Genomic DNA, 23,264 nt, shown 5'->3' on the forward strand with positions numbered 1-23,264 from the left:
CTAGAGGTCTTGTCTTGATCTACCCACAATCCCCAGTAGTGCTGCTCTAAGCTCAGGTGTCAGTCTAATTAAAAGCCGTCACACACGCGCTTTGATCACTTACACCCTCTGACTCGCAAATAAATGCAAAAAATGCCTTGCAAGTCACTCTCTTTCTCTCACACATCCATGTGCTTTGATCATCCCCAGACATACATAAGAACACACATGTACCTCTCGCAGTCTGTGTCTCACAAAAATGCACACACACACAGAGTAATGCTTTGGGGTGGTAGTGAGGAAAAGATTTCAAAAATGTCCTAAACTTTTAACGTTGAGCTGCAGTCCTGAGCTTTTTCAAAACCATAAGCAGAACAGTTACAGTAACTTTTCAGAGAGTAGATTTGTGTGTCAGTATGTTTATGTGTATTAACCTCTAGGCGGCACTCTATAGTAGCAATGTCTCTCCATCTCATTTTGCCTCTGTGTGTCTCTCTCGCTCTCTTTTCACGTTAAAAGACACGTGCACACACACACACACACACACACAACCCTATCAACAGTCATGGAGAATTCCTTCTTTCTCGCACCAGCTCTTAGTTACCATGGAAACCAATAAAAGAGCGGTTTAAGATGGGAGGGGTGTGTGTGTGTGTGTGTGAGAGAGAGAGAGAGAGAGAGACCGAGACAAATGCCGAGAGAAAAAATATATCAGACAGGCAGAGGAGGTGGGAGGAAGCTGGAATGAGAGAGAAAGAGAGGATGAAAAATAACAGGAAGAGAGAGAGAGAGAGAGGAGAGAAACATTTCAGAGAAAAGGAAAGAGAAGGAGGTTTGAAAGGGAAGAAGAGATAGAGAAGATAGAGGGAGTGTAAGTGGAGATATATTATTTAAAGAGGTCTCACCCCTTCTAATGAGTTTGGTCTAAAAGCCCCAGGAGCTGCCCAAAGACAGAGAGACCGACAGACACACAGAGAAGCTCCCCTAACTGTGTGGTGAGAAAATTCAACACGCAAAACGAGCGGCAGAAGTATTACTGGGTAGAACTGGATTTAGTTAAATTGTTCTGCTTTGATTATGTGAACTGTAGGTGACGGCAAACTCGGCAGATCAATTCATGCGGGAAACAGAAAGGGCCTGGGCCAGGCACCAGGTCTGTCTCCCTGTGAGGAAACAGCTCCATTGAAGAAAAGGGCTAATACTGTTGAATTATACTGTACAACACACAGACTCGTAAAAAATGTGAATGTAAAAATGACTGACGGACTAACTGCCACCTAGCGAGCTGATTGGATGGCAACACCACACAATACCAATGTTTTTTCTTGTCTATTAATAAAACAAGTAAGATTACCTCAAATAAGTAAATACTTTTGATGCGCTCAAAGAATAAAAAAAGAAAGTGTAAAGTTATTTTCTTTGAAAGGAATCTGAAAAACAGATTATTGCATCTTCAGCTGTACCAATAAGTGCCACAGATACATTTCCAGATTTGAGGTTGGTTAAGTAAGTGTAATACAGTCTAATACATCTTAGGTTGATAAGTAGGAGTATAATCTGTACAGTCTGTCTGTTATTCGTCGCTGTTCTCAAATAGCTTCTCCGACTGCAATTATTTCATCATTATTCTCTCCCACCCCCCAACACCCCTCTTCACTGTCTCTCAGACAATTTTAAACAGAGCTTTCAGAGGAGCCTTTTTCAAAGTGTTAAGAGGTATAAATAAGTGTGCATTGTCTGTCTGTGTGTGTGTGTGTGTATGTGTGTGACTTTTGTGCTCATTTTAAAATTCCTTCCGAGTCCTGCAACCTTGCTCTGTGGCTTATTTGAATATTCTACCTATATGGCACTTTAGAGATCACGCGCACACCTACACAGACACAGACACTAACATATACACTCTGAATGACAGTTTGGCAGGTGTCACTTCCTTGGCTCTCTGAGCTGTCAATCAATTAGACAGTTCAGTCTTCCAATCCCTGACAGACTCTCTGTCTCAGATGCACACACACACACACACACACAAGTGAGTCTCACATCATAGCAAACACTGAACATTATAGGTGTAGCCCTGGCTAAAAAATTAATTTAGACATCAGGATGTAAATAGTTTTCTAAAAACAAAGTTAAAAGTATGGATACAAATAGATATGGGTGGATAAACTTTATATCCATAAGAGACTCATAATCTATTTTGTTCAAAGGTTACAGTTCATGCAAATGAGCATAGTTTGATTGATCTATACATGTACATGATTCAGCATTTTTGGTTCCCCCTAACAACCTAACTTGTATAGCAGTATTATATGTCAATCTTTGTTTTCTTTGTTTAATTGGCTTGTCCTGAAACTAACAGCCAATCCAAGCCCATTCTCAGGTAGAGGGGTGGGGCTTAGTCGTGTGTGGCCACGCTCAGTGTGTTAGAGAGGCAGAAGCGAATTGTAACTGAACAGTGAGTATTGTAAGAGATCAATGTTCATAACTTAATGGCTGACGACCAGTTATCCGATGGTTTGAACTGTTGTGATCTATAAGAGGAGATGGACGTTTGCGACTGTAAGTGAGGATCGGGAGAGCTCCTTGGGACCACTATGGAGAACTGTTTCCCGCGTATGTGTATGCTGCTGTAGACTGTTGCTGCTGTTTCTTCTGCACCCTGCCTGCCGTCCATTGCCCAGCTTCCCCTCACTTTCCCCTCTGAATATGCCTTGGATTCGTGAGTACTGACAAACGTGCACGTGTCTTTTTTTTGTTTATTGCTTGTGTGAACAAGTGAAGCGGCCATCACAGTTTTTAGGCCTCTACGCTCCCAATCCACGACTCAGGCCTGCAACGAGGGTTATTCTGATTGTGTGTGGGACTGTGAGTGCACAGTATATTGATGACTGCATGTAATAAATGCCAAACTGTTTTTCTAATGCATTGGAAGTATATTTGATGTGCTAAAGTCAATCACATTCATGTTTTGATAAGAGCTGGTTAAAAGGGGTAAAATACACTTAAAACACAAGATAAAAGGACTTAATAGGAGGCACAGACCTTTTATTTACTTAATTCTATTGGAGGCACCGCCAGTTATTTTAGTGTTCATAATAAAGGAAAAAGAGTTGTAAGAATAAATATATTCATGTATAAGAACAGGTAATCACGCCATTACGATTAAAACTGTACCCAGGACCCCGCCCATAGTACTACTACACCTAGCATATTCACCTAATACTATATAGCTACATGGGACGGGTGTTACATAAATGGAGGCACCGCTGGGATTTATTAATATTCATTGAGTTATCAGATAACACAAGTAACAATCTCTTAGGCATCTTGAACAATTAGTAACTATAAAGTAAAAACTCTTTTTTTTTATTAGCACGTTGCAAGTATGGCAGGTCAGGCGAGCAGACCATCACAGCTTGATTTGGTTAACTGGTGCAGAGGAGAGGGAGTAGATGTAACACATGCCCTATTAATTTATGGAGTGCCGGAACACATCACAGTAGATGTTATAGAAGAAACAGCAGAGACAATCAAAGCCTTGGGCAAAGTTCGAGTAAGGGGCAAAATGTTTCACTCTCAACATCAATCCTTAATGGTGTTGTGTGAATGCCGCGAAGCGGTAGACCCCACCACAATCCCCCCAGCAGTAATGCCCATAATGGGTGGAAGTGTATGGAACACAGTGCACGGCATAGTTGACCAAAACAATGACAGCGCTGATGACTTCACAGAGAAGTTACTCACACTTCTTCAGCAGGAGGGAAAAACCATGGATGATATTCAGAGATTATGCGGCCCAAGTATAGCGGCGAACAGCAGCCCTGAGTCTATCATTCGGGCAGTTGGCGATGTATGGGGCAGAACCAATAAACCGCCAGAGAGCAACGCGTATAGACGTCTGAGGACTTTCTCTGGCATCACTCCCACTCCCACAGGAGAAGAATGCCTAGACAGCTGGTTAGAGCAGGCAAAATTCCTGGTAGAGGAAAGTGAGTGCTCTGTGAAGGAGAAACGAAGAAGAATACTCGAGAGTCTAAAAGGCCCCGCCTTGGAGATCATTCAGGCTGTGCGTATGAGTGAACCTGATGCTAGCCCAATGGAGTACATCCATGCACTTGAGAGCATCTTTGGTACATCAGAGTCAGGGGAAGATCTTTACTTTTCCTTCAGATCCCTCCGACAACAGCCTGGAGAGAGATTGTCGGAATTTCTGCAAAGATTAGAAAGGTCCCTTATCAAAGTAGTGCAGGGAGGTGGTCTCCCGGTTAGCGCAGCTAACAAAGCCAGAGTTGAGCAGCTAATTAGAGGTTCAACCTCTGACCTCATGTTACTGCAGTTGAAAGTTAGGGAGCGGAGAGACAATCCCCCTACATTCCTGAACCTGCTGCAAGAGATTCGTGAAGAAGAATGCCACCAGTCTGCAAGACAAAGCTTAGGAGCGCCCCTGCGTCGTCAGAATGTGCGCACCGTACAGGCAGAGAAAGGATTGGAGCCTGAGTTGGCCTACCAGAGCGAACTTGGAACACAGATTCAGGAACTGAAAGCTAAGATGGGTGAGCGAGCAAGCACCCAGCACCAGCCAATAGCTGGTTGTCCACAAAGTGGTCCAAAGGAAATGAAAAAACTGAAAACTGAGTCACACAGTGATATACAGTCACTTAGGAAACAAGTGAAAGCCCTAGAAGATAAAATAAGTGTGATGGCTGTGAGATCCACTGCAGACCCCTCACGAGATACTATGACCCAGTTCAATCGATACAAAGCAGGTTCAAGCCATAAACCTGTTCCATTCAAAGTGCAGTCTCCAAAGGAGACCGACGAATACTTTTGCTACTGATGTGGAGAAAATGGTCATATAGCTCCAAGGTGCACGGAGCCAGAGAACTCACAGAAAGTCATCAAAAGGCTCATACGTTTGGTGCGAGGAGCACAAGATGGAGCCAAAGAGAACCCAAAGAACACTTCAGAAGAGCAGTATGTTGCTAGGGTCCACAAAGTGGAAGTCCCTAAAGAAGGAAACAGCCTGCCTGAGGGTCTTGTGGGTCCTTCAATGATTCACCCCATCAAAGTTAATGACCTATGCTGCCAAGCTCTCATGGACAGTGGTTCTAACGTGACCATAATCTTTGAGAGCTGGTATAACGAACACTTGCTAGATGTCCCTATACAGCCCATCTCTGGCTTAGGCCTCTGGGGCCTGTCAGACAGTGATTATCCTTACAAAGGCTATGTTGTAGTGGAAATGGAGTTTCCAGAAAAAATGACAGGGGTGAAAGGGCCCATAGTTGTTTTAGCTTTGATCTGTCCTGAGCCGAAGCACTACAACCAAGCCCCGGTGATTGTTGGCACCAACGCGTCTTTGTTCCGCAGACTGTGGGAGCTGGTGGAAGAAAGTGGTGATGAAAACATTGTTCACTCCATGAGAATCCAACCAGTGTATGCACCAGTCCAAGCTCAGACTCGGCTCTCTCAGCCAGCGGTAATAGATGATGTCGTTGGACAAGTGAAATGGCAAGGACCTGGTCCACTCTCAATAGCCCCAGGTGAAAAGTACTATGCCATCTGCAAGGTAGACAGACCGACCCCGGTGTCAAAAGACATTGTGCTGATTGATGCACCCACTTCACAGTCACTCCCCGCTGGTGTGCTGGTTCAGCCAGGTGTACTCTCCAATGCTGATATAGACACAAACCATTTCACAGTGCTCATTCATAATGAGTCTCAAAAGAAAACCTCCATACCCAGTGGAACGGTAATTGCAGAGATGTATGCTGTAGATACAGTCACTCCAGTTCAACCATCTAACCTACCAGCAGATACTATAGACCCACATCTCTTTGATTTCGATGATTCCCCTATCCCTGAGGATTGGAAGAATCGGATCCGCCAGAAGCTAGCTGAGAGGCAAAATGTTTTCTCATTGCATGAGTGGGATGTTGGCTTGGCCAAGGGGGTAGAGCACAACATACGCCTGGAAGACCCCAGGCCATTTAGGGAAAGATCCCGCAGATTGGCACCTGCAGACATTGACGATGTGCGACGACACATACAGCAGCTGCTAGCGGCTGGGATTTTAAAAGAGTCCCGTAGTCCCTACGCCTCACCAATCGTGATTGTTCGCAAAAAGAATGGAAGTATCAGAATCTGTATTGACTACAGAACTCTCAACCGACGCACCATACCAGACCAGTACACGATGCCTCGCATCGACGACGCCTTAGACTGCCTGTCAGGCAGCAAGTGGTTCTCAGTCTTGGATCTGAGGAGTGGCTACTATCAGATAGCCATGGCTGAGGAGGACAAAGAGAAGACAGCCTTCATTTGCCCCCTCGGTTTCTACCAGTTCGAACGCATGCCACAAGGGATAACTGGAGCGCCTGCAACATTCCAGCGGTTGATGGAGAAAGCCGTTGGTGACATGCATCTCCTTCAAGTCCTGGTATACTTGGACGACATTATCGTTTTTGGCAAAACTCTCGAAGAGCATGAGCAGCGTCTTCTCAAGGTTCTGGATAGGCTAGAAGAGGTTGGCTTGAAGGTCTCGATTGACAAATGCCAATTTTGTCAGACTGAAGTCAAGTACGTGGGCCACATTGTTTCAGAATCCGGGATTGCAACTGACCCTGAGAAAGTGGATGTGGTAAAACACTGGAAGGAGCCCCACGATCTGAAATCGCTGAAGTCATTCCTCGGATTTTGCGGATATTATCGCAGGTTTATTGCAAACTACTCTGCTATTGTCCGTCCCCTTACCGAGCTCACGAAAGGCTATCCACCAACTTGGCATGAGAAGAAGGATCCAACCAAAGCCTACTTTAAAGAGTCAGAGCCATTTGGGGAGCGGTGGAGCCAGGCCTGTCGAGATGCTTGCAAAAAGATCATTGAGTGCCTGATTCATGCCCCTGTGCTGGCATTCGCGGACCCCATCAAACCCTACATTTTGCATGTAGACGCCAGCATGAATGGTTTGGGTGCCGTTCTGAACCAGGAATACCCAGAAGGTCTCAGGCCAGTAGCCTTTGCAAGCCGGAAACTTAGTGTCTCTGAACAGCGCTACCCTGTCCACCAGTTGGAATTTCTGGCACTAAAGTGGTCAGTCGTGGACAAGTTCCATGATTACCTGTACGGCGCTAAGTTTACCGTGAGAACTGACAATAACCCGTTAACGTATGTGCTAACTTCAGCCAAGCTTAATGCCACTGGACATCGCTGGCTGGCAGCCCTAGCCACTTACGATTTTACCATCCAGTATCGTCCTGGACGCCAAAACATTGATGCTGACCTGTTGTCCCGGCAGTATGCCAAAGGGGAGGATAATGACTGGACAAACATCTTACCGTCAGGCATCAAAGCCATCTGCAAGCAAGCCTGTGCCAGTGAAGCACTAGGTGCTCCGGTCAGACTAGTGGAGCAACTAGGAGCTCCCGCAACAGCTGTACCAGATGCATATGCCTTTCCAGTGAACTTAGGTCTCAGCACCATTGACCAGCTGAGTCCAAAAGACATACAGACAACCCAAGAGTTGGATCTAGTGATTGGACCTGTGAAGAAAGCAATCGAAACTAATAAGGTACTGACTCATGATAAAAGCAACCCACCTGATACTGCATTGCTCATTCGTGAAGGCGGTAAACTTGAGTCAAAAGATGGAATACTCTTCAGAGTAACAAAGAAACAGTCTGGAAGAGAGATTCGGCAGCTTGTCTTACCTGAGAGATACCGGACTGTGGTATTAAGATCGCTGCACGACGAGTGTGGACACATGGGAGTGGAACGAACCACTGAACTGATCAAAGACAGATTCTACTGGCCACGTATGACAACTGAGGTTGAACAGTATATTCGGACCTGTGGAAGATGTATCTCCAGAAAGACCCTCCCTCAACGTGCCGCACCATTGAATCAGATAACAAGTAATGGCCCCTTGGATCTTGTCTGTATTGACTTCCTGCAGATAGAGCCTGATTCCAAAGGCGTTGCTAACGTGTTAGTAGTGACAGATCACTATACGCGTTATGCCCAGGCATTTCCTACCAAGGACCAAAAAGCTCTCACTGTAGCAAAAGTACTATGGGAGAAGTACTTTGTGCATTACGGTCTACCTGCGAGGATACACTCTGATCAGGGCAGAGATTTTGAGAGTCCGCTGATCAAAGAGCTCCTGTCTATGCTTGGGATCCGTAAGTCACGGACATCTCCCTATCAACCGCAGGGTGATGCCCAACCGGAGAGGTTCAATTGCACTCTTCTGGCGATGCTTGGTACCATGGACACTGTAAAGAAGCAATGCTGGAGCCAGCATATCAGTCAACTAGTACATGCGTACAACTGTACTAAAAATGATGCTACTGGATACTCTCCATATTGCCTGATGTTCGGCAGGGAAGCAAGGTTACCAGTCGACATATGCTTTGGTACATCACCTGATGGAGAGAGTGAATCCTCTTACCAGCAGTACGTCGCCCGGATGAGGATAGAGTTGCAGAGTGCCTACAAGCTGGCATCTGAGGCAGCTACAAAGAGTCACCTGAGAAATAAGGCACACTATGACCAACGTGTAAGAGATCTGCCCTTGGCCGAAGGTGACAGAATCCTTCTTCGAAACCTTGGGCTAACTGGAAAGCACAAACTGCAAGACCGATGGAAATCCACACCGTATGTTGTGGTGAAGAAGTTGCCGAACCTGCCAGTATACAAGGTCAAACCAGAACATGGACCTGGTGTAGTCAAAACTCTGCACAGAGACCATCTTTTGCCTATAGGTTATCTGGTTAGGATGTCCAACCCTCCTGAGGAAGTAGGACCTGTGAAGAGAAAACCTGTCACAAGATCACAGCCTACCCGACCAAGTCAAAGACCAACTACGTCTGCTGCTCCAACATGGGAGAGTGACACAGCCTCATCAGACGCAGAGTTTGAAACTGCCTGTAACCCTCAATCCTTTGATGGGGATGAGATCAAGAGACACCTCTCAATACCCTATCAAAACTATGGGGATGATGACAGCCAGGAGGAGGAGAGCTCTGAAGTCTCGGAAGATCCACCAGCGATGGAAACAGAATTCTCCGAAGACACTACACCTTCTAGACTGGAATCTGATGCAGGAGAGACTAGTGATGATGTTGCTGAAGAACCAGATTTAGAAGGGGGAGCAAGCTCAGCCCCTGCAAGCGTTGCAAGGAGTAAAGAAGCTCCTATTATTCGAAAGTCCCAGAGAGAACTGAAACCAGTCATTCGCTTGACTTATGACCAACCTGGCAACCCATCTAAGGAGCCTGTTACCATCATGCATCATGGGATGGTCATTCAGTTCAATCTTAATTCACCAGAGGAAGACGTTAAAGAGCCAATGCACAAGTACAAACCATCCAGGAGGATGTCTGATGATGAGAAAAGGAAGCACCCTTCAAAGAAAAGAAAAAATCCAAAAAGTTAAAGGTGTCTGATGAGGACATCTAGACGGTCAGAAGGGGGAGGGTGTAGCCCTGGCTAAATAATTCATTTAGACATCAGGATGTAAATAGTTTTCTAAAAACAAAGTTAAAAGTATGGATACAAATAGATATGGGTGGATAAACTTTATATCCATAAGAGACTCATAATCTATTTTGTTCAAAGGTTACAGTTCATGCAAATGAGCATAGTTTGATTGATCTATACATGTACATGATTCAGCATTTTTGGTTCCCCCTAACAACCTAACTTGTATAGCAGTATTATATGTCAATCTTTGTTTTCTTTGTTTAATTGGCTTGTCCTGAAACTAACAGCCAATCCAAGCCCATTCTCAGGTAGAGGGGTGGGGCTTAGTCGTGTGTGGCCACGCTCAGTGTGTTAGAGAGGCAGAAGCGAATTGTAACTGAACAGTGAGTATTGTAAGAGATCAATGTTCATAACTTAATGGCTGACGACCAGTTATCCGATGGTTTGAACTGTTGTGATCTATAAGAGGAGATGGACGTTTGCGACTGTAAGTGAGGATCGGGAGAGCTCCTTGGGACCACTATGGAGAACTGTTTCCCGCGTATGCGTATGCTGCTGTAGACTGTTGCTGCTGTTTCTTCTGCACCCTGCCTGCCGTCCATTGCCCAGCTTCCCCTCACTTTCCCCTCTGAATATGCCTTGGATTCGTGAGTACTGACAAACGTGCACGTGTCTTTTTTTTGTTTATTGCTTGTGTGAACAAGTGAAGCGGCCATCACAGTTTTTAGGCCTCTACGCTCCCAATCCACGACTCAGGCCTGCAACGAGGGTTATTCTGATTGTGTGTGGGACTGTGAGTGCACAGTATATTGATGACTGCATGTAATAAATGCCAAACTGTTTTTCTAATGCATTGGAAGTATATTTGATGTGCTAAAGTCAATCACATTCATGTTTTGATAAGAGCTGGTTAAAAGGGGTAAAATACACTTAAAACACAAGATAAAAGGACTTAATAGGAGGCACAGACCTTTTATTTACTTAATTCTATTGGAGGCACCGCCAGTTATTTTAGTGTTCATAATAAAGGAAAAAGAGTTGTAAGAATAAATATATTCATGTATAAGAACAGGTAATCGCGCCATTACGATTAAAACTGTACCCAGGACCCCGCCCATAGTACTACTACACCTAGCATATTCACCTAATACTATATAGCTACATGGGACGGGTGTTACATAGGCATCGTAAAAGTACTCTTTATGGCAGAACAGTTGTAATGGATTGCATTCAATTGTACAGGTGTGCCTAATAAACCGGCACTGAGTGCCAGCAGGGTTGTTTTCTAATAGTTCAACATAAGCCGGTTTTGACCCATTTGAGCTTTCCATCATCTTGGTGTTTGTAAGGATGCAGTTCTCGATGCGTCTCTCCTACCTTTACATGATGGCTGAGCCCTGTCCCACACCGGCTTCCCATCATTCCCCATGACACAGGTGATGGTATCCCCGCCCACTGTTGTGTAGCCATGGTGACAGTTGTAGGAGACCTGAGATCCCAGTTTGTAGTCATAGCCTGTGCGACTGGCATTCATAATGTTACCAGGGTCGAAACAGGCTTCTCTTGGTTTTTCTGTGCAGAAAGGAGAGAAATTGTGTTACTGGAAAAACACAAGGCCCAACTAATTTGGTATATTAATATAAAACTATAACACATTTTCTTCATTTTTGTATTTATTCATCTGGTAAGATCATTAGATCTCATATCAACACCAGGCACTGCATCACATTCTCCTTTGTGGTGCAGGACAAAGCCGCTGAAACAATTTGCTCTTCACATGTCGGTATTGATGGCAAATTCAAGTCATTTTTAATACAACTTAAATAGTTATAGCTGTAAATTTCTAAATTGTGTCTAAAATGTTTATACAGCCAAAGAAAGTACATTTTTAGATTCCATTCAGGGTCAAAACTATTGGTGGAAATGTTGGGCCAAATGTAGTCGACGGGCTATTTGTTGAACCCTAATATAGATGGTATTGAATATTCCCTATTAACTAATTTTGGAGTCAAGAAAACTCAAAACTGTCTTGGCTCTTTATGATTTGGCGTAGGGCCAGCTTGTTTGCTTTATTGTGATTGCCCAATGAGAATGAGATATTGGGCTTGACAGAGGGAAACCGACAGTCAGAGAGAGAGGGAGAGAGAGAGGGGGAGAGGTGGAGGGCAAGATGGAAGTGAAACAGGGAGATGATTAAGGTTGTATTTTAATTAGAGAGATGGCAGATGAAAGGTAGTGAATTAATGACAAAAGTACAAAGGTGTGAGGTAGCGTGAGGAGACAGACAACAGAGAGGGAGATAATCTTTTTTTAATTAGAGATAAATGGAGCTTGAGAAACAAGAGAAAAATATACTTTATAAAATTCGACAGAGCAGATCTAGTCTCTACTCAGTCAAACAACTAATCATCAGCTCCATATTGACTAGAGCCATTAAATCACCCCTAGTCAAGCAGCATCTGTAAAACCAGGATGAGTCACAATCTGTGAACATAGACGACTCGTGGGCTGACATGGAAGAGTGTCACCTTTCAACTGCGAAACACTTCTGATGTAAAGCAAGGGTGAAATTAATAGAGTAGGCACTTTAAAATGTTATCTCGTCTGCATGACATTCCTGTATCAACATTTGAATCATTACACTTCATAAACAGAGGGACAATGACTGTTTCTTGTTTCAGTGTCCTGAAAACCAATTCCAGGCTTATTCATCAAAGACAGAGCCAATTTTCATTGAATTTAAGGCTGCAATCTGCATGTACTCAACAACAGATTTACTAAGATAGCAGCTCGTGACGCAGTAAGCTCCTGGATTGAATCTGAGACACACTGTGCAAGTGAAGCTCATCGGCTCAGTTCAGCAGTGGGACACACATTATATGTTGGGTAAAAGCGCTCAGTTGAGTCTTTAGCTGCATTTACCCTCAGCTCTAACATTTAACAACGTTTACTTAAAAGATAAGTTCAGTTGCAGCCTGTGGTGATTTTACAGTTCATTGATGGTCAAAGTAAAAAAAAGAAGCTTGCTAAACACAAACCTAATATCCCAGCCCACTATTGGTTTATGTAACAGTAATCAGATATTGTGATTATTATAGCCTAATTGCTTTATTTTTTTTATTTTTTTTGTTATAACACGCCTATATTAAATTGCAAACACTCACTAAAATGACACGCAAACTGTGACTCCAGCCAGATAAACATCTGATAAACATTCAGTATGTGTGTTTGGGTCACAATGCATCCAATCTGCACCTAAAAACAGCTGCAGAAGCTTTACTAAATCTGGGCCAAACAATATAAAATGAGAGATGCCATTGATTTGTCCCCCAATCATCAAAGAGTTTTGTCTAGTTAATGGTTGAGAGTGCAGTGCTATGCTGAGATTGCCAATTGATTACTATTGCTGCTACTTTACTACAATTGCTGTCACCACCTAATACTAACACTACAACTACTGCACTACTGCTAATCCTACTGCTACTACTACAAATACTACCACTAATAATGATACCGCTGCTACTGTACTACCACTACTATCATTACTACAAGTTTCTGTTACAAATTCTAAAACATTATCTCAGACAAGTTTCAGTTGCTTTAATGTGACATTGCAGGAAAATGTACAAGGACATTATATGAAGGCTTTTGGAGTTTAAGGGGTTTAATTACCTCTATATTCGATGGCGAACCCAGACATGCCCAGTGAGGCGTCAGATCTGAATGCCAGGAAGAGACTGTTACTACTGCTCTCTATTCGCTCTGGGGCCTGGTTGCCTTGGAGACTTGCTAGTAACGGCCCATTAGAGTCTTCACCCTCGTAGATGTGCAGGAAGTCGTAACTTGGCTCCATGTTGAAACTGGGGTAAAAAAAACAAGAAGAAAAACAGACAAACTTGGGTTTCAGAATCAAGTAAGATTTGTGTATTTTTTTTTTTTTTTTAAACAATTAATCCAATAATGTGTGTAAATTTCAAAGACCTGCTTCATGTAATGACTGCCAATTAGTTTATGCTATCTCTCTGCTAATCTTACTTTCATTTTGTCATGTTTTCTGGATGTACTGCATTAAAAATGAGAACTTTGAATATGTGTTGGTGTTTTCCTCTTCAAGGAATATAAAGCAGTACAGCAATAAAAAGTCAAAAACATTAAGTTCATTGATATTTAAAAAAAGAAAGAAAAATGTTGCAAAAGCAGCCGTGCTGCATCATCTGAATATCAAGTTAATCATCCTGTTGTCTCATCGTAAAAGGGCATGTCATCATCTATTTTGATTCATATTCTCAGTATGTGTGTGCATGTGTTTGCGTGTAAAGGAAAATGCAGTATGTGCCTTTCATATTTTTATTTTCAGCCTAAACCCACAGTGCCTCTCTATACATACGTAAAGGCATCTGATCCTCATGAGAGTAAAAGTATAAGAACACACAAAGTCTCAGGGTTTGCCCTGACAGTGGCTGTGTTACCCCTGTCTCCCACCTTTCTCACAGAGAGCAGGTAAACGCACGCACGCACGCACGCACGCACGCACGCACGCACGCACGCACGCACGCACGCACGCACGCACGCACGCACGCACGCACGCACGCACGCACGCACGCACACACGCACACACGCACACACGCACACACACACACACACACACACACACACACACACACACACACACACACACACACACACACACACACACACACACACACACACACACTGTATTTAGACCTATATCTATGGTTTCTATCAACTCAGTATAACTTGTCTGGTTATACTATCCAGCTAAGTGTTTGGCTGGAAGTATGTGTGTGTGTGTCTAGATAAGAAGAGGTAAAGAGGCAATGTATTGTGTATATTAAAGTGTAGCATTATATATAACTAGCATAAAAGTACCATGTGAATGGTATTTTTAGATGATGAATAATATTTGTATCCTGAATTTGTTCTATCAAATATAGAAAATAACGTGTATTCATTCATGCCACAAGCACTGACATGATGCAATACACAGTTCCGTGCAAAGCATTATAAGCAACAGCTATCCAAAAATATTATGAGCAAGGAGATGCATTTCACACGTTGTCAGGCCTTTAAGATGTACACAATTTGTTTTGGTTAGACAGGTAAAATGCAAAAAGGATACCTCATAGACCAGACAGAGATTTTGATATATAAAAAGATTATTCTGTCCCTTACATTTTCAAACTCTTCCCTTTACTTTTAGACACAAAACGATGTAAATAGCTGAGTTTGGCCAAAAGAGTTGTTATTGACGTTTGACTGACAATAATATTTATCATAGGAAAGGACTTCTTGAAGTTATAAAAGCAACCAAAGTTAAAGTAATTGTGCAGAATAGCCCAGTTTACGCCCTGTGTTGCTAGCTGGTGCAGAATGGGCTTAACAGCACATAAGCCCTTTTTGCACTGACAAAGCATTAAAATGATCCGTGCTAATACCTTTTGCATTAGTGATACATTCTGGGTCTGAATGTTTAAGCTACTAAATGTCATAAAATGAACATAAAGATCTCACAGAGCAGAAATGGGACAACATCATAACCTTTTGTGACCAAAGAAGAGTAACACAAGGGTCTGAAACAAAAGTAATCACGCAAACTTGAGAAACTATATTTCAGTTTGTTTTGTAATTAATACAAACATCTTGAAATATTCAGTGCCATAAAACAGTCGGCACTTTCATTATGAGAAGAATGCAAATGCTTTTTCACTGACTGTAAGTATTCAGCATAGAACATATCACTTTGGGATATTTTGAAGAAAGTAGAAAAGAAAATTACACTTGGCTTCAATGGATGTAAATGCTCAAATGGCTGTTATATGATACCACAATATGAGTCCTGATTACATTGTGTGTAAACTCTGAATTGATTCAAAGACTGATAAAAGAACGAGTCATTGTTAATTGGGTCCATAGAATAGAATAAAAAAGCTCAATCTCAGCTGCGTTTATAATAAAAAATGACTACAATTACAATTAGATAAATAATGAAAAAGAAAAAAAACACCACATTCACAAAACAACCAATAACAAAACAACATAATTAAAAGTAAAATAAAAACGGTCTCATTGTTACAACAGAAGATAATTATTTCTTCAGCTGAAAAACATGAAGTCTAAATTGGGTCATTTTTACTCCTTTGGCAATCTCGAGAACTCTGCTTTGCTTTTAGAGCCTTTATGTGAAACTCCAATCTTCACTTTTGCCTCAGTGTGACTTAATAGTCACCACTCAGGCACAATCAGGACTTGAACTGTAAATAAACACTGGCCTATTCCCAAAAACACAAAACATAGAAACATGCACGGCAGGAATAGTGCATATGAACTTTCAAAAAGTTCCTGTGCAAATCAGTGTACTCATGTCATTTACTTTATGTCTTCAATGATGCATAGGGAATTCACTCTGCGGCTACACAAATTAACCACAACAAAGGGCTGATTGAAAGATGTAAGTAGTTAAAAGAGCTGAAAGTCAAGAACAAACCTAATTTAAATTACCTGAAGTTTTTAATGATAACATCATCTCACTGCAAACTAACCATTTAAGCTACGTAAGTTATGTTAGAAGTGGATTTTACAGTAGACTAATGAGGTCTCCCCACTCAAATTGGTTTATTGGTGCCTGATCCCTGACTATACAGCACAGATCTTTCTTTTACCCTGTGTGGGCCACAGCAAGTCATGACAAGTCTATTCTTAAAAAGTAAACTCAAACTACACTCATAAAACAAAGCCCATGGAGGGTGATCCATTATTACATGTAAGCCAGAAGAAAAACATGTTTCAGAAGAGCCTTTGGGGACCCCCTCCATCCACTAAATCTTTTTAAAATGTTTTTCAGCTTGAGGACAAATGTTTAATTAACATTGGTTTGTCATAATGCTACCAGTTTATTTTGATTGCCGTTTAGACACCTGTTATTGTTGCGCTAATATTGCAGATAAGTCCTCGACCAAAATAACATGGGCAGCCTTTGAAACTGCAAATTCAATAGAAGAGTCTGAACTCCCACAGGAAACTCTAAAGTATGAAATCATTGCTGGTAAAATGTGCAGGCTCATTTGGGCGATTTTAGAGTGACAAAAAAACTTTAATCCATTCAAAATTAAATGTCAGAAATACCCCCTGAGAGGCATCAGTGTTTCTACAAGCACAGATAAGCTACTCTTCTGGTTTAAAGCTTGAGAATACATATGAGAAAGGTACATAGTATATGTTTACACACATATATATATATATACAGGGCCAAGTTTTAAATCTAGGTGGCTTACCTTTTGAAGATGAGAGCAATGACAAAGTCGGGGTTGACTCTGATTCTCCAATCACACTCTTTCCCAGCGGGGTAAGGCTGGGGGTAGTTAGGAGACAGAATTACTCCTGAAGGACCACTGACGTTGCCCCCACATGTCGCTGGAGACAGACAAACAGTGAAAGAGAGGGAGAGAGAGGGAGACAGACAGACAGACAAAGAAAGATGATTACACAGCATTGGGCTTGAGGTAATTTGGAAAGAGAATCACCCCTGATTGACCACTCATATAGTCCCCAAAGGTAGGCAGAGTGGAAGAGAGTTAGTTAGTGATAGGAAGTATGGCAGGGGTTGGTTAGGAGAGACAGAATTACCCCCGGTGGATCGTTGATATTATCTCCACAGGTAGCTGGAGAAGGTGAAAGAGCAAAAGAGAGACTGTGAGAGTGTAACGCTGGGGGTCGTTAGCAGAGAGAATCACCCCGAGTGGTCCTGTTATCCCACAACAAGCCAGAAAGCAGGAAAGAGATATTAGCAAGAGAGACGGATGGATTCATTCAAGCAGCAATTTGGTGATGTGAAGAAAGAATCTGAAACATGGAGAGGTGTCTTGGGGATGGCAGGTGGGTGTGAACGGATTATCAACAGTGAAATAGAGGTAAACAAAGGCATTAACAGTTGCAAATCACTCACAGTCAGACACACTAATGCGCACTAGACTGTTAGATTTAGCAGCTTTTGAACACCCAGGGATTCACCACCTGAGGTGAAAGGGAAAGAAAAGGAAGCACACGCAGGCTAAGATTCAAGCCCTACATTTTATCTGCAGTCATACAAAATGTGAGGTCACTGGCAAAGAGACAGAGCAGGCAATATCAGGAACAAAGCATAATGTGTTTCACAGGCATGGTTACAAGGCAAATGATTAGTCTCTGTGACTGCGCTGGAGGACTTCCCAATAGTGCTGGCTGATAAAGACAAGGACAAGGCAACATAAAGGGGGGTTGTGGCATCTAACAGGAAGGCAAATGTCTATAGTCCCTTGCTGCAGGCTGGGGGGTGGACACCATGCCTGCTGCAGGAATCTTCCCCAGCTTGCTCACATTGTTTAGACCTTTAGCTGTGTCTGATGTCTTACCTCATCCTAACCTTAACTGTAATCTCTGGTGATTTCCCTCATCCATCTACTCTGACTAACTCAACATGGTGTTTTATCTGCAAGACAAAATTGAAGTGGTTGCAGCAGTTAATCAGGAAAAAGAACTTCATGTATTTGTTACCACAATAGAGGCATGTGGTTTAGCAAAAGCCTACTATCAACTGCAAAGTATGGTCAGAGAACGGGACATGCTACAGGCTTGTTTTGTGCTAACGTACTGGGATTTGTAGGTTGCACGATGAGGACACTGAAGGGCTCTTGCTGAATTACAGATACTCTCCTAGTCCTTCTTTTTATCAAAAAATACAGGCTTTACGGCCAGAAGTCACCTCCTTCCTTTAGTAAGAGAATCAAGTGAGTCAGAAAAAGCTGAGGAGGAAAATAAAGGAAGGAAAGCGCACCTGAAAGTGGGAGAGTGAAAAACAAACTGCAGCAGAATTGTGTGAATGAGGTGTGGAGTGGGATGTGGAAGCTCAATGGGCTACAAGCAGCAGGTGGGCCAGATGGTGGTGATAATAGAGAAAAAGAGCAAACAAGCTCTGGCTTTTCAGCAGTTTTCAAACAGGAACCCTATTCCAGTTATCTGCATCATTCTGTGATGCTACAAATCTGACTTCACTTTTTTTTTCCTCTCCTGTGCATGTCTCATCATCCCAGTTCTGAGTTCAGGAGGTTTTGATGATACATGTTGAATTTTGATGTGATCCACTGACAGCAACAGTGCTCAATGCTTATTCCAACCACAGTTGCTTCAGCACCTTGTCAACTTGTCCTTGATCTTCAAGAGCATCCCTCCAGTTAGAAAAACTATCTGATGCTCCAGCAGCAGCATCATTTGGGATTAGAGATCACCTCACCAGCAGGCTTCAGTTGATTTGCCTCCAAAGTATGGCAGATATGACAGAACAACAAAGGGGCACATAAGGGACCTGAACTGCCTTGTTTGTTGTTTATTCTCTACACTTCGGACTTAAGAAAAAACTCTGGATCATTTCACCTCCAGAGGTTTTGCGCTCAGTCTTCCATTGTTTGATGTATTCATTCCAGCATCTGATGGACAGTATCTAAAAATCTAGTTCATATTTAGTGCAAATTGTTTTAGGGCTCAGACTCATTAACGTCTGACCACAGCATCATATTTAATTTTGATTTAATTGAATCTCAGTTTGGCAGTCGATGATCCACAGAATAATGTACACCTACCGACACACGTTGGAGGGTCAGGTTGCCAGTAGAATCTGTTATCCATTCGTACACATGTGATGGTGTCCAGACCTTGCAGCTGGTAGCCTGGATCACACTGGAACGTCATACTGTCACCAGGCTCCTTACTGTCCCCATATCGAGAACCATTTACCGGGATGCCCGGGTCATTGCACGTTGTTGCTGTAGTGGCTGGAGAATGTGACAAAGAGAGACATACATTTTCATATTGTTGGTTCATAAAAAGAGATTCAGGTAGAAGCACACAAACAACTAATATCAGTAGCTACAGAAAAACAATGGAAGATGTGCTGTATAGCATATTGATGCACTATTGTTATTCATGCGGTGAGTACTGACTCGACTAAATGTCATCAGTCTGACAATCTTATTAAGATAGATCTTATAGAAGGCAGGGTATATGGGGATACATGTGATTACTTAACCTGACTAGTTATGAACTAAATGGTTCGTCCCTTCAGGTTCAATCAATGTTTTGCTTTTTAATTATTGACTCCCCATCAGGGTAAGAAGAAGAAGAAGAAGTAGTGGTAGTGGTAGTAGTAGTAGTAGTAGTAGTAGTAGTAGTAGTAGTAGTAGTAGTAGTAGTAGTAGTAGTGGTAGTAGTAGTAGTAGTAGTAGTAGTAGTGGTGCCTGGTAGGGATTCATGGCAATCAGCCTCTGTGTGTAGAGGTGTCAACCTTTGGTCTGCAATTGTGTTTAGATATACTGTATACTGCTTTCATCACATCAATTAGTGTTTAAATATTTTTTTTAAAAGGCCAAAATGTTTTGATCAACATTGGAGAAATATGGAATATGTGTCTGAGTGGAATATAATCTGGCATTCTGTTTGTACAAATGTATATTGTATATTTAATTTTACTCTAGAGGCTGAGTGATATATGGTGTTTGGATGTGAGAGGTTAGGTACAGGGCAGAATAAGATGTATTCCTATGTGTTATACGTTCCCTACATATCAGTCAGGACCTCTCAAGAGATCACACAATAGATAGGGTTGTGAGACTAATAAAACAAGAAAAGAGAAAGCAATACAAACTTCAAAATAAATATAAAATACTCAAAATTAAATGTTATTTTACTCAAACAGTTCCATTTACTTTTTGTTCTTTCCGCATTTAGAATGGACAATATATATTTTAAACTGCTTAAATCCACATTATACAACTATAGACTCAATAATCCCTCATGAGGCTTCAGAATCAGTGAAAATCATGTATCAAATCTTGACCAGAGCCCTGTGCTTGGCCAAGCATAGTATTATAACACCACATCTACTGTATCTTTCCAGTACAGAACAGTATGTATTCCATCAGGTGCACAGAGAGGGAAGTGAGAGGACAAAATGAGAGATGAGTAGTAACATCACCTCTATAAATCGCTCGCTCAATACATTCACAAACCTTGGTGTGAATAAATCAGTGTGGTGGCAAATACCATTACCTTTGCTTTAGTAAATCAACATTGAGGTAAATATAAGGAGTCATTACCATAGTAATGGAATAACAGTGCTTTGATTAGAATGTTAGTGAGTGCAAATATTTATTGTTTTAAATATGGGGAGAAAGAAAAAAAAGACTTAATGTGTTTTAGAGAGAGAGAGAGAGAGAGAGAGAGAGAGAGAGAGAGAGAGAGAGAGAGAGAGAGAGAGAAAGCATTGGATGAAAATACTTATGACTGGAAATTTGCATCTATCTAAACAAAAAAGTTCTGACAGTTATGGGTGGTGGACTTTGTGTATGCACGCTTCTGCATGCAGAGTTAGGTGTTCAGTATGGGTGTTTGTATGAATTGCATAAGTAATGAATGGATATCCAAAGATATGCAAGCACAATAATGTGTGTGTGTGTGTGTGTGTGTGTGTGTGTGTGTGTGTGTGTGTGTGTGTGTGTGTGGATGCGCTGTTATGAAAATGCAGTTATGAAGTAAATATGGTCATGACTGTCTGCCTCTGATTGATTTTGCTTCTACAGTGGTTTGCAGTGACTTTGGCCCATGATTCTAACTGGACGGGTGAACGGACATTTTTGGGTTCAGTGGCTCACAGAGCCATTCCTGCAACCAAAGGGCACAGCTATTGTCCAGGTTACTCTTTGTCTTAAAAAAGGGAAGAAACCACAGCAATAGTTTGTGTTCATTGACATCTCTTTGTGTAATTGTGACAAAAAAAGTATAATTTCTCAAAGAAACATCTCACGATTATGTTAAATAGATCACTAACCTGAGAAGAATCAGCACTCATAGGTTTTTTACTGCACTTCCTGATTTCCCAACTGTGAGATACACCCAAAACTGAACCACAGGTCTCTCTTGGGCTCCTTGAGTACTTGAGAGTGGTCCCAGGGCGAAATATTAATTTTTCAAATGATTCTTCGGCTTTAAGTTTTTCAGAAATCCTGTTAAACGCAGTATTAATCCGAGATTATTTCTCTAATAGCGAATGTAAATGAGGTTTATATAATAACTAAAACTATATGTGTGAGGAGTTTGTTAATTAGCTAATTTAATTGCTAATTCAGTAATTGATTTTTCCCTTACTGTTTGGGATGTTTGGGATAGAGTGAGACAGACCACCCAAATCTGTGATTGAGGACAATCATGGCACACTTTTTCATAGTTTCCTCCACCATGTGAATTCCAAGTTGATGATTATGTAATAAAGTAGGTGTATTAATTCTGAATTAAAGATAAGTCTACTTACTGGAAAACTGTATGGAAAACCCTTGCTTGCTGATGAAATAATCAGAATCAAACTGCAGTGTGAGTATGTTGAACGTTGAGTGGATATCTTCAGGTAAGGCTGGGCCTGACCATTCTTTCAACAGGATCCCCCCGTCTGATGGCCCAGATGGACCATCCCAAACTCTCAGAATATCGTGGCCGACCTCAGTGTCAAAGACGATGAAGTGGAGGCTGAGAAAACACAGAAATCACACAGGAGATCAGAGATCCATTACAAACGTTAACTGTTCTAAATCCAGCAGTTTTACCAAAATCAAGTCAACCATTAAATCAAATGAAGCAGAGCTGAGAATAGACAAATCACACTAGTGCGCACACACACACACACACACACACACACACACACACGCACACACACACACACACACACACACAGAGCAATGTCAGCAGTAGCCAAAACCTGTTGAGAAACACGATGGTGTCATAATGACTAATGTGGTGTACTCTTCTACACGGCAGGGCCTTGACAGCGAACATTTATCTATAATTAGTTAACATATCTTTACCTGACAGTCTTGTGAGTGTTTACCTGTATAGTCCAAGTAGAGTGAACTGGCCAGGCAGCTAACCCCATCTTGGCCAGAACAAAGCAATTCTGCAGATAATTGTTAAACAGGCCTACGTGTTGTATGAAAACAAAATATTGGCTGGTTTCCTTTAATGCAAAAAACCCCTCTAGATAACAGCAGGCCATCGTGATACTCACAGTAGCTTCAGTATACATATCCAACTGCTTCATAATAACCTGATAGTTTTGCCCGTGTCAGCCTCGATAGTCCAGGTACAGTGGAGGTTGTTTTCATACGGAGCAGGATATCCTGGAGACAGAATCCGTCCAGACACTGCTCCAGCTATGTGACCTCCACACTCCGCTAAAAAAAACGAGACAAAGGGATAATTATTACTGGGGAAAGAAACGACATATTTCCCCCCCTTTCTTTATTTAGGGCCTTCGAAATATATCCATCAAATCAGCAATACATACAAAACCACAGCAGATACAACACTACGAAACAGACTACTATACACATTTAACTGGGCAGATACAACAAAGAAGCATCATGGCATTGTGGCGAAACCTATATATTGCGGGATTGCTGCAGGGTTTTTATGAATTATAAACTCTGCATTAACTAATGTTGCTCTGCCATACAATCCACTCTTTTCAATAACAAAGACATTTTAACGTTATTGGAGAAAATGAGTCACTGAATGCAGCTTTATAGGGTGACCAAATAAAGAAAAATACATCCTGTAAAGTTGGTCCAATTCACCTGCATTGTCATGGTGAATCTGAAACTTAACACAACCTGATGAAAAAGGTATGCCATCAAATTACTATTCATTCTCTGATATCGGAAAGAACTTAAAAAAGACTTAACATTTGTTCTCATGACATTATCATCACA

The 23,264-nt window shown here is 41.9% G+C and overlaps 1 protein-coding gene across 1 annotated transcript in view; it reads right to left on the reverse strand.

The window, feature by feature from the left end:
- The window catches only part of LOC142970066 (CUB and sushi domain-containing protein 1-like), a 362,809-nt gene that overhangs the window by 74,158 nt on the left and 265,387 nt on the right, over positions 1 to 23,264 (reverse strand). Inside the window, exons 27-32 of the mRNA XM_076110217.1 lie at positions 22,601 to 22,727; positions 21,815 to 22,026; positions 19,092 to 19,283; positions 16,752 to 16,890; positions 13,132 to 13,319; positions 10,837 to 11,031 (exon numbers count right to left, since the gene is read on the reverse strand). Of these exons, the coding sequence (XP_075966332.1) occupies positions 10,837 to 11,031; positions 13,132 to 13,319; positions 16,752 to 16,890; positions 19,092 to 19,283; positions 21,815 to 22,026; positions 22,601 to 22,727 (1,053 nt within the window). The remainder of the gene's footprint in view (positions 1 to 10,836; positions 11,032 to 13,131; positions 13,320 to 16,751; positions 16,891 to 19,091; positions 19,284 to 21,814; positions 22,027 to 22,600; positions 22,728 to 23,264) is intronic.

This window comes from Anarhichas minor, unplaced genomic scaffold (assembly GCF_050575085.1).
Source record: "Anarhichas minor isolate MPS153535 unplaced genomic scaffold, ASM5057508v1 ptg000042l, whole genome shotgun sequence".
Lineage (NCBI taxonomy): Eukaryota > Metazoa > Chordata > Actinopteri > Perciformes > Anarhichadidae > Anarhichas > Anarhichas minor.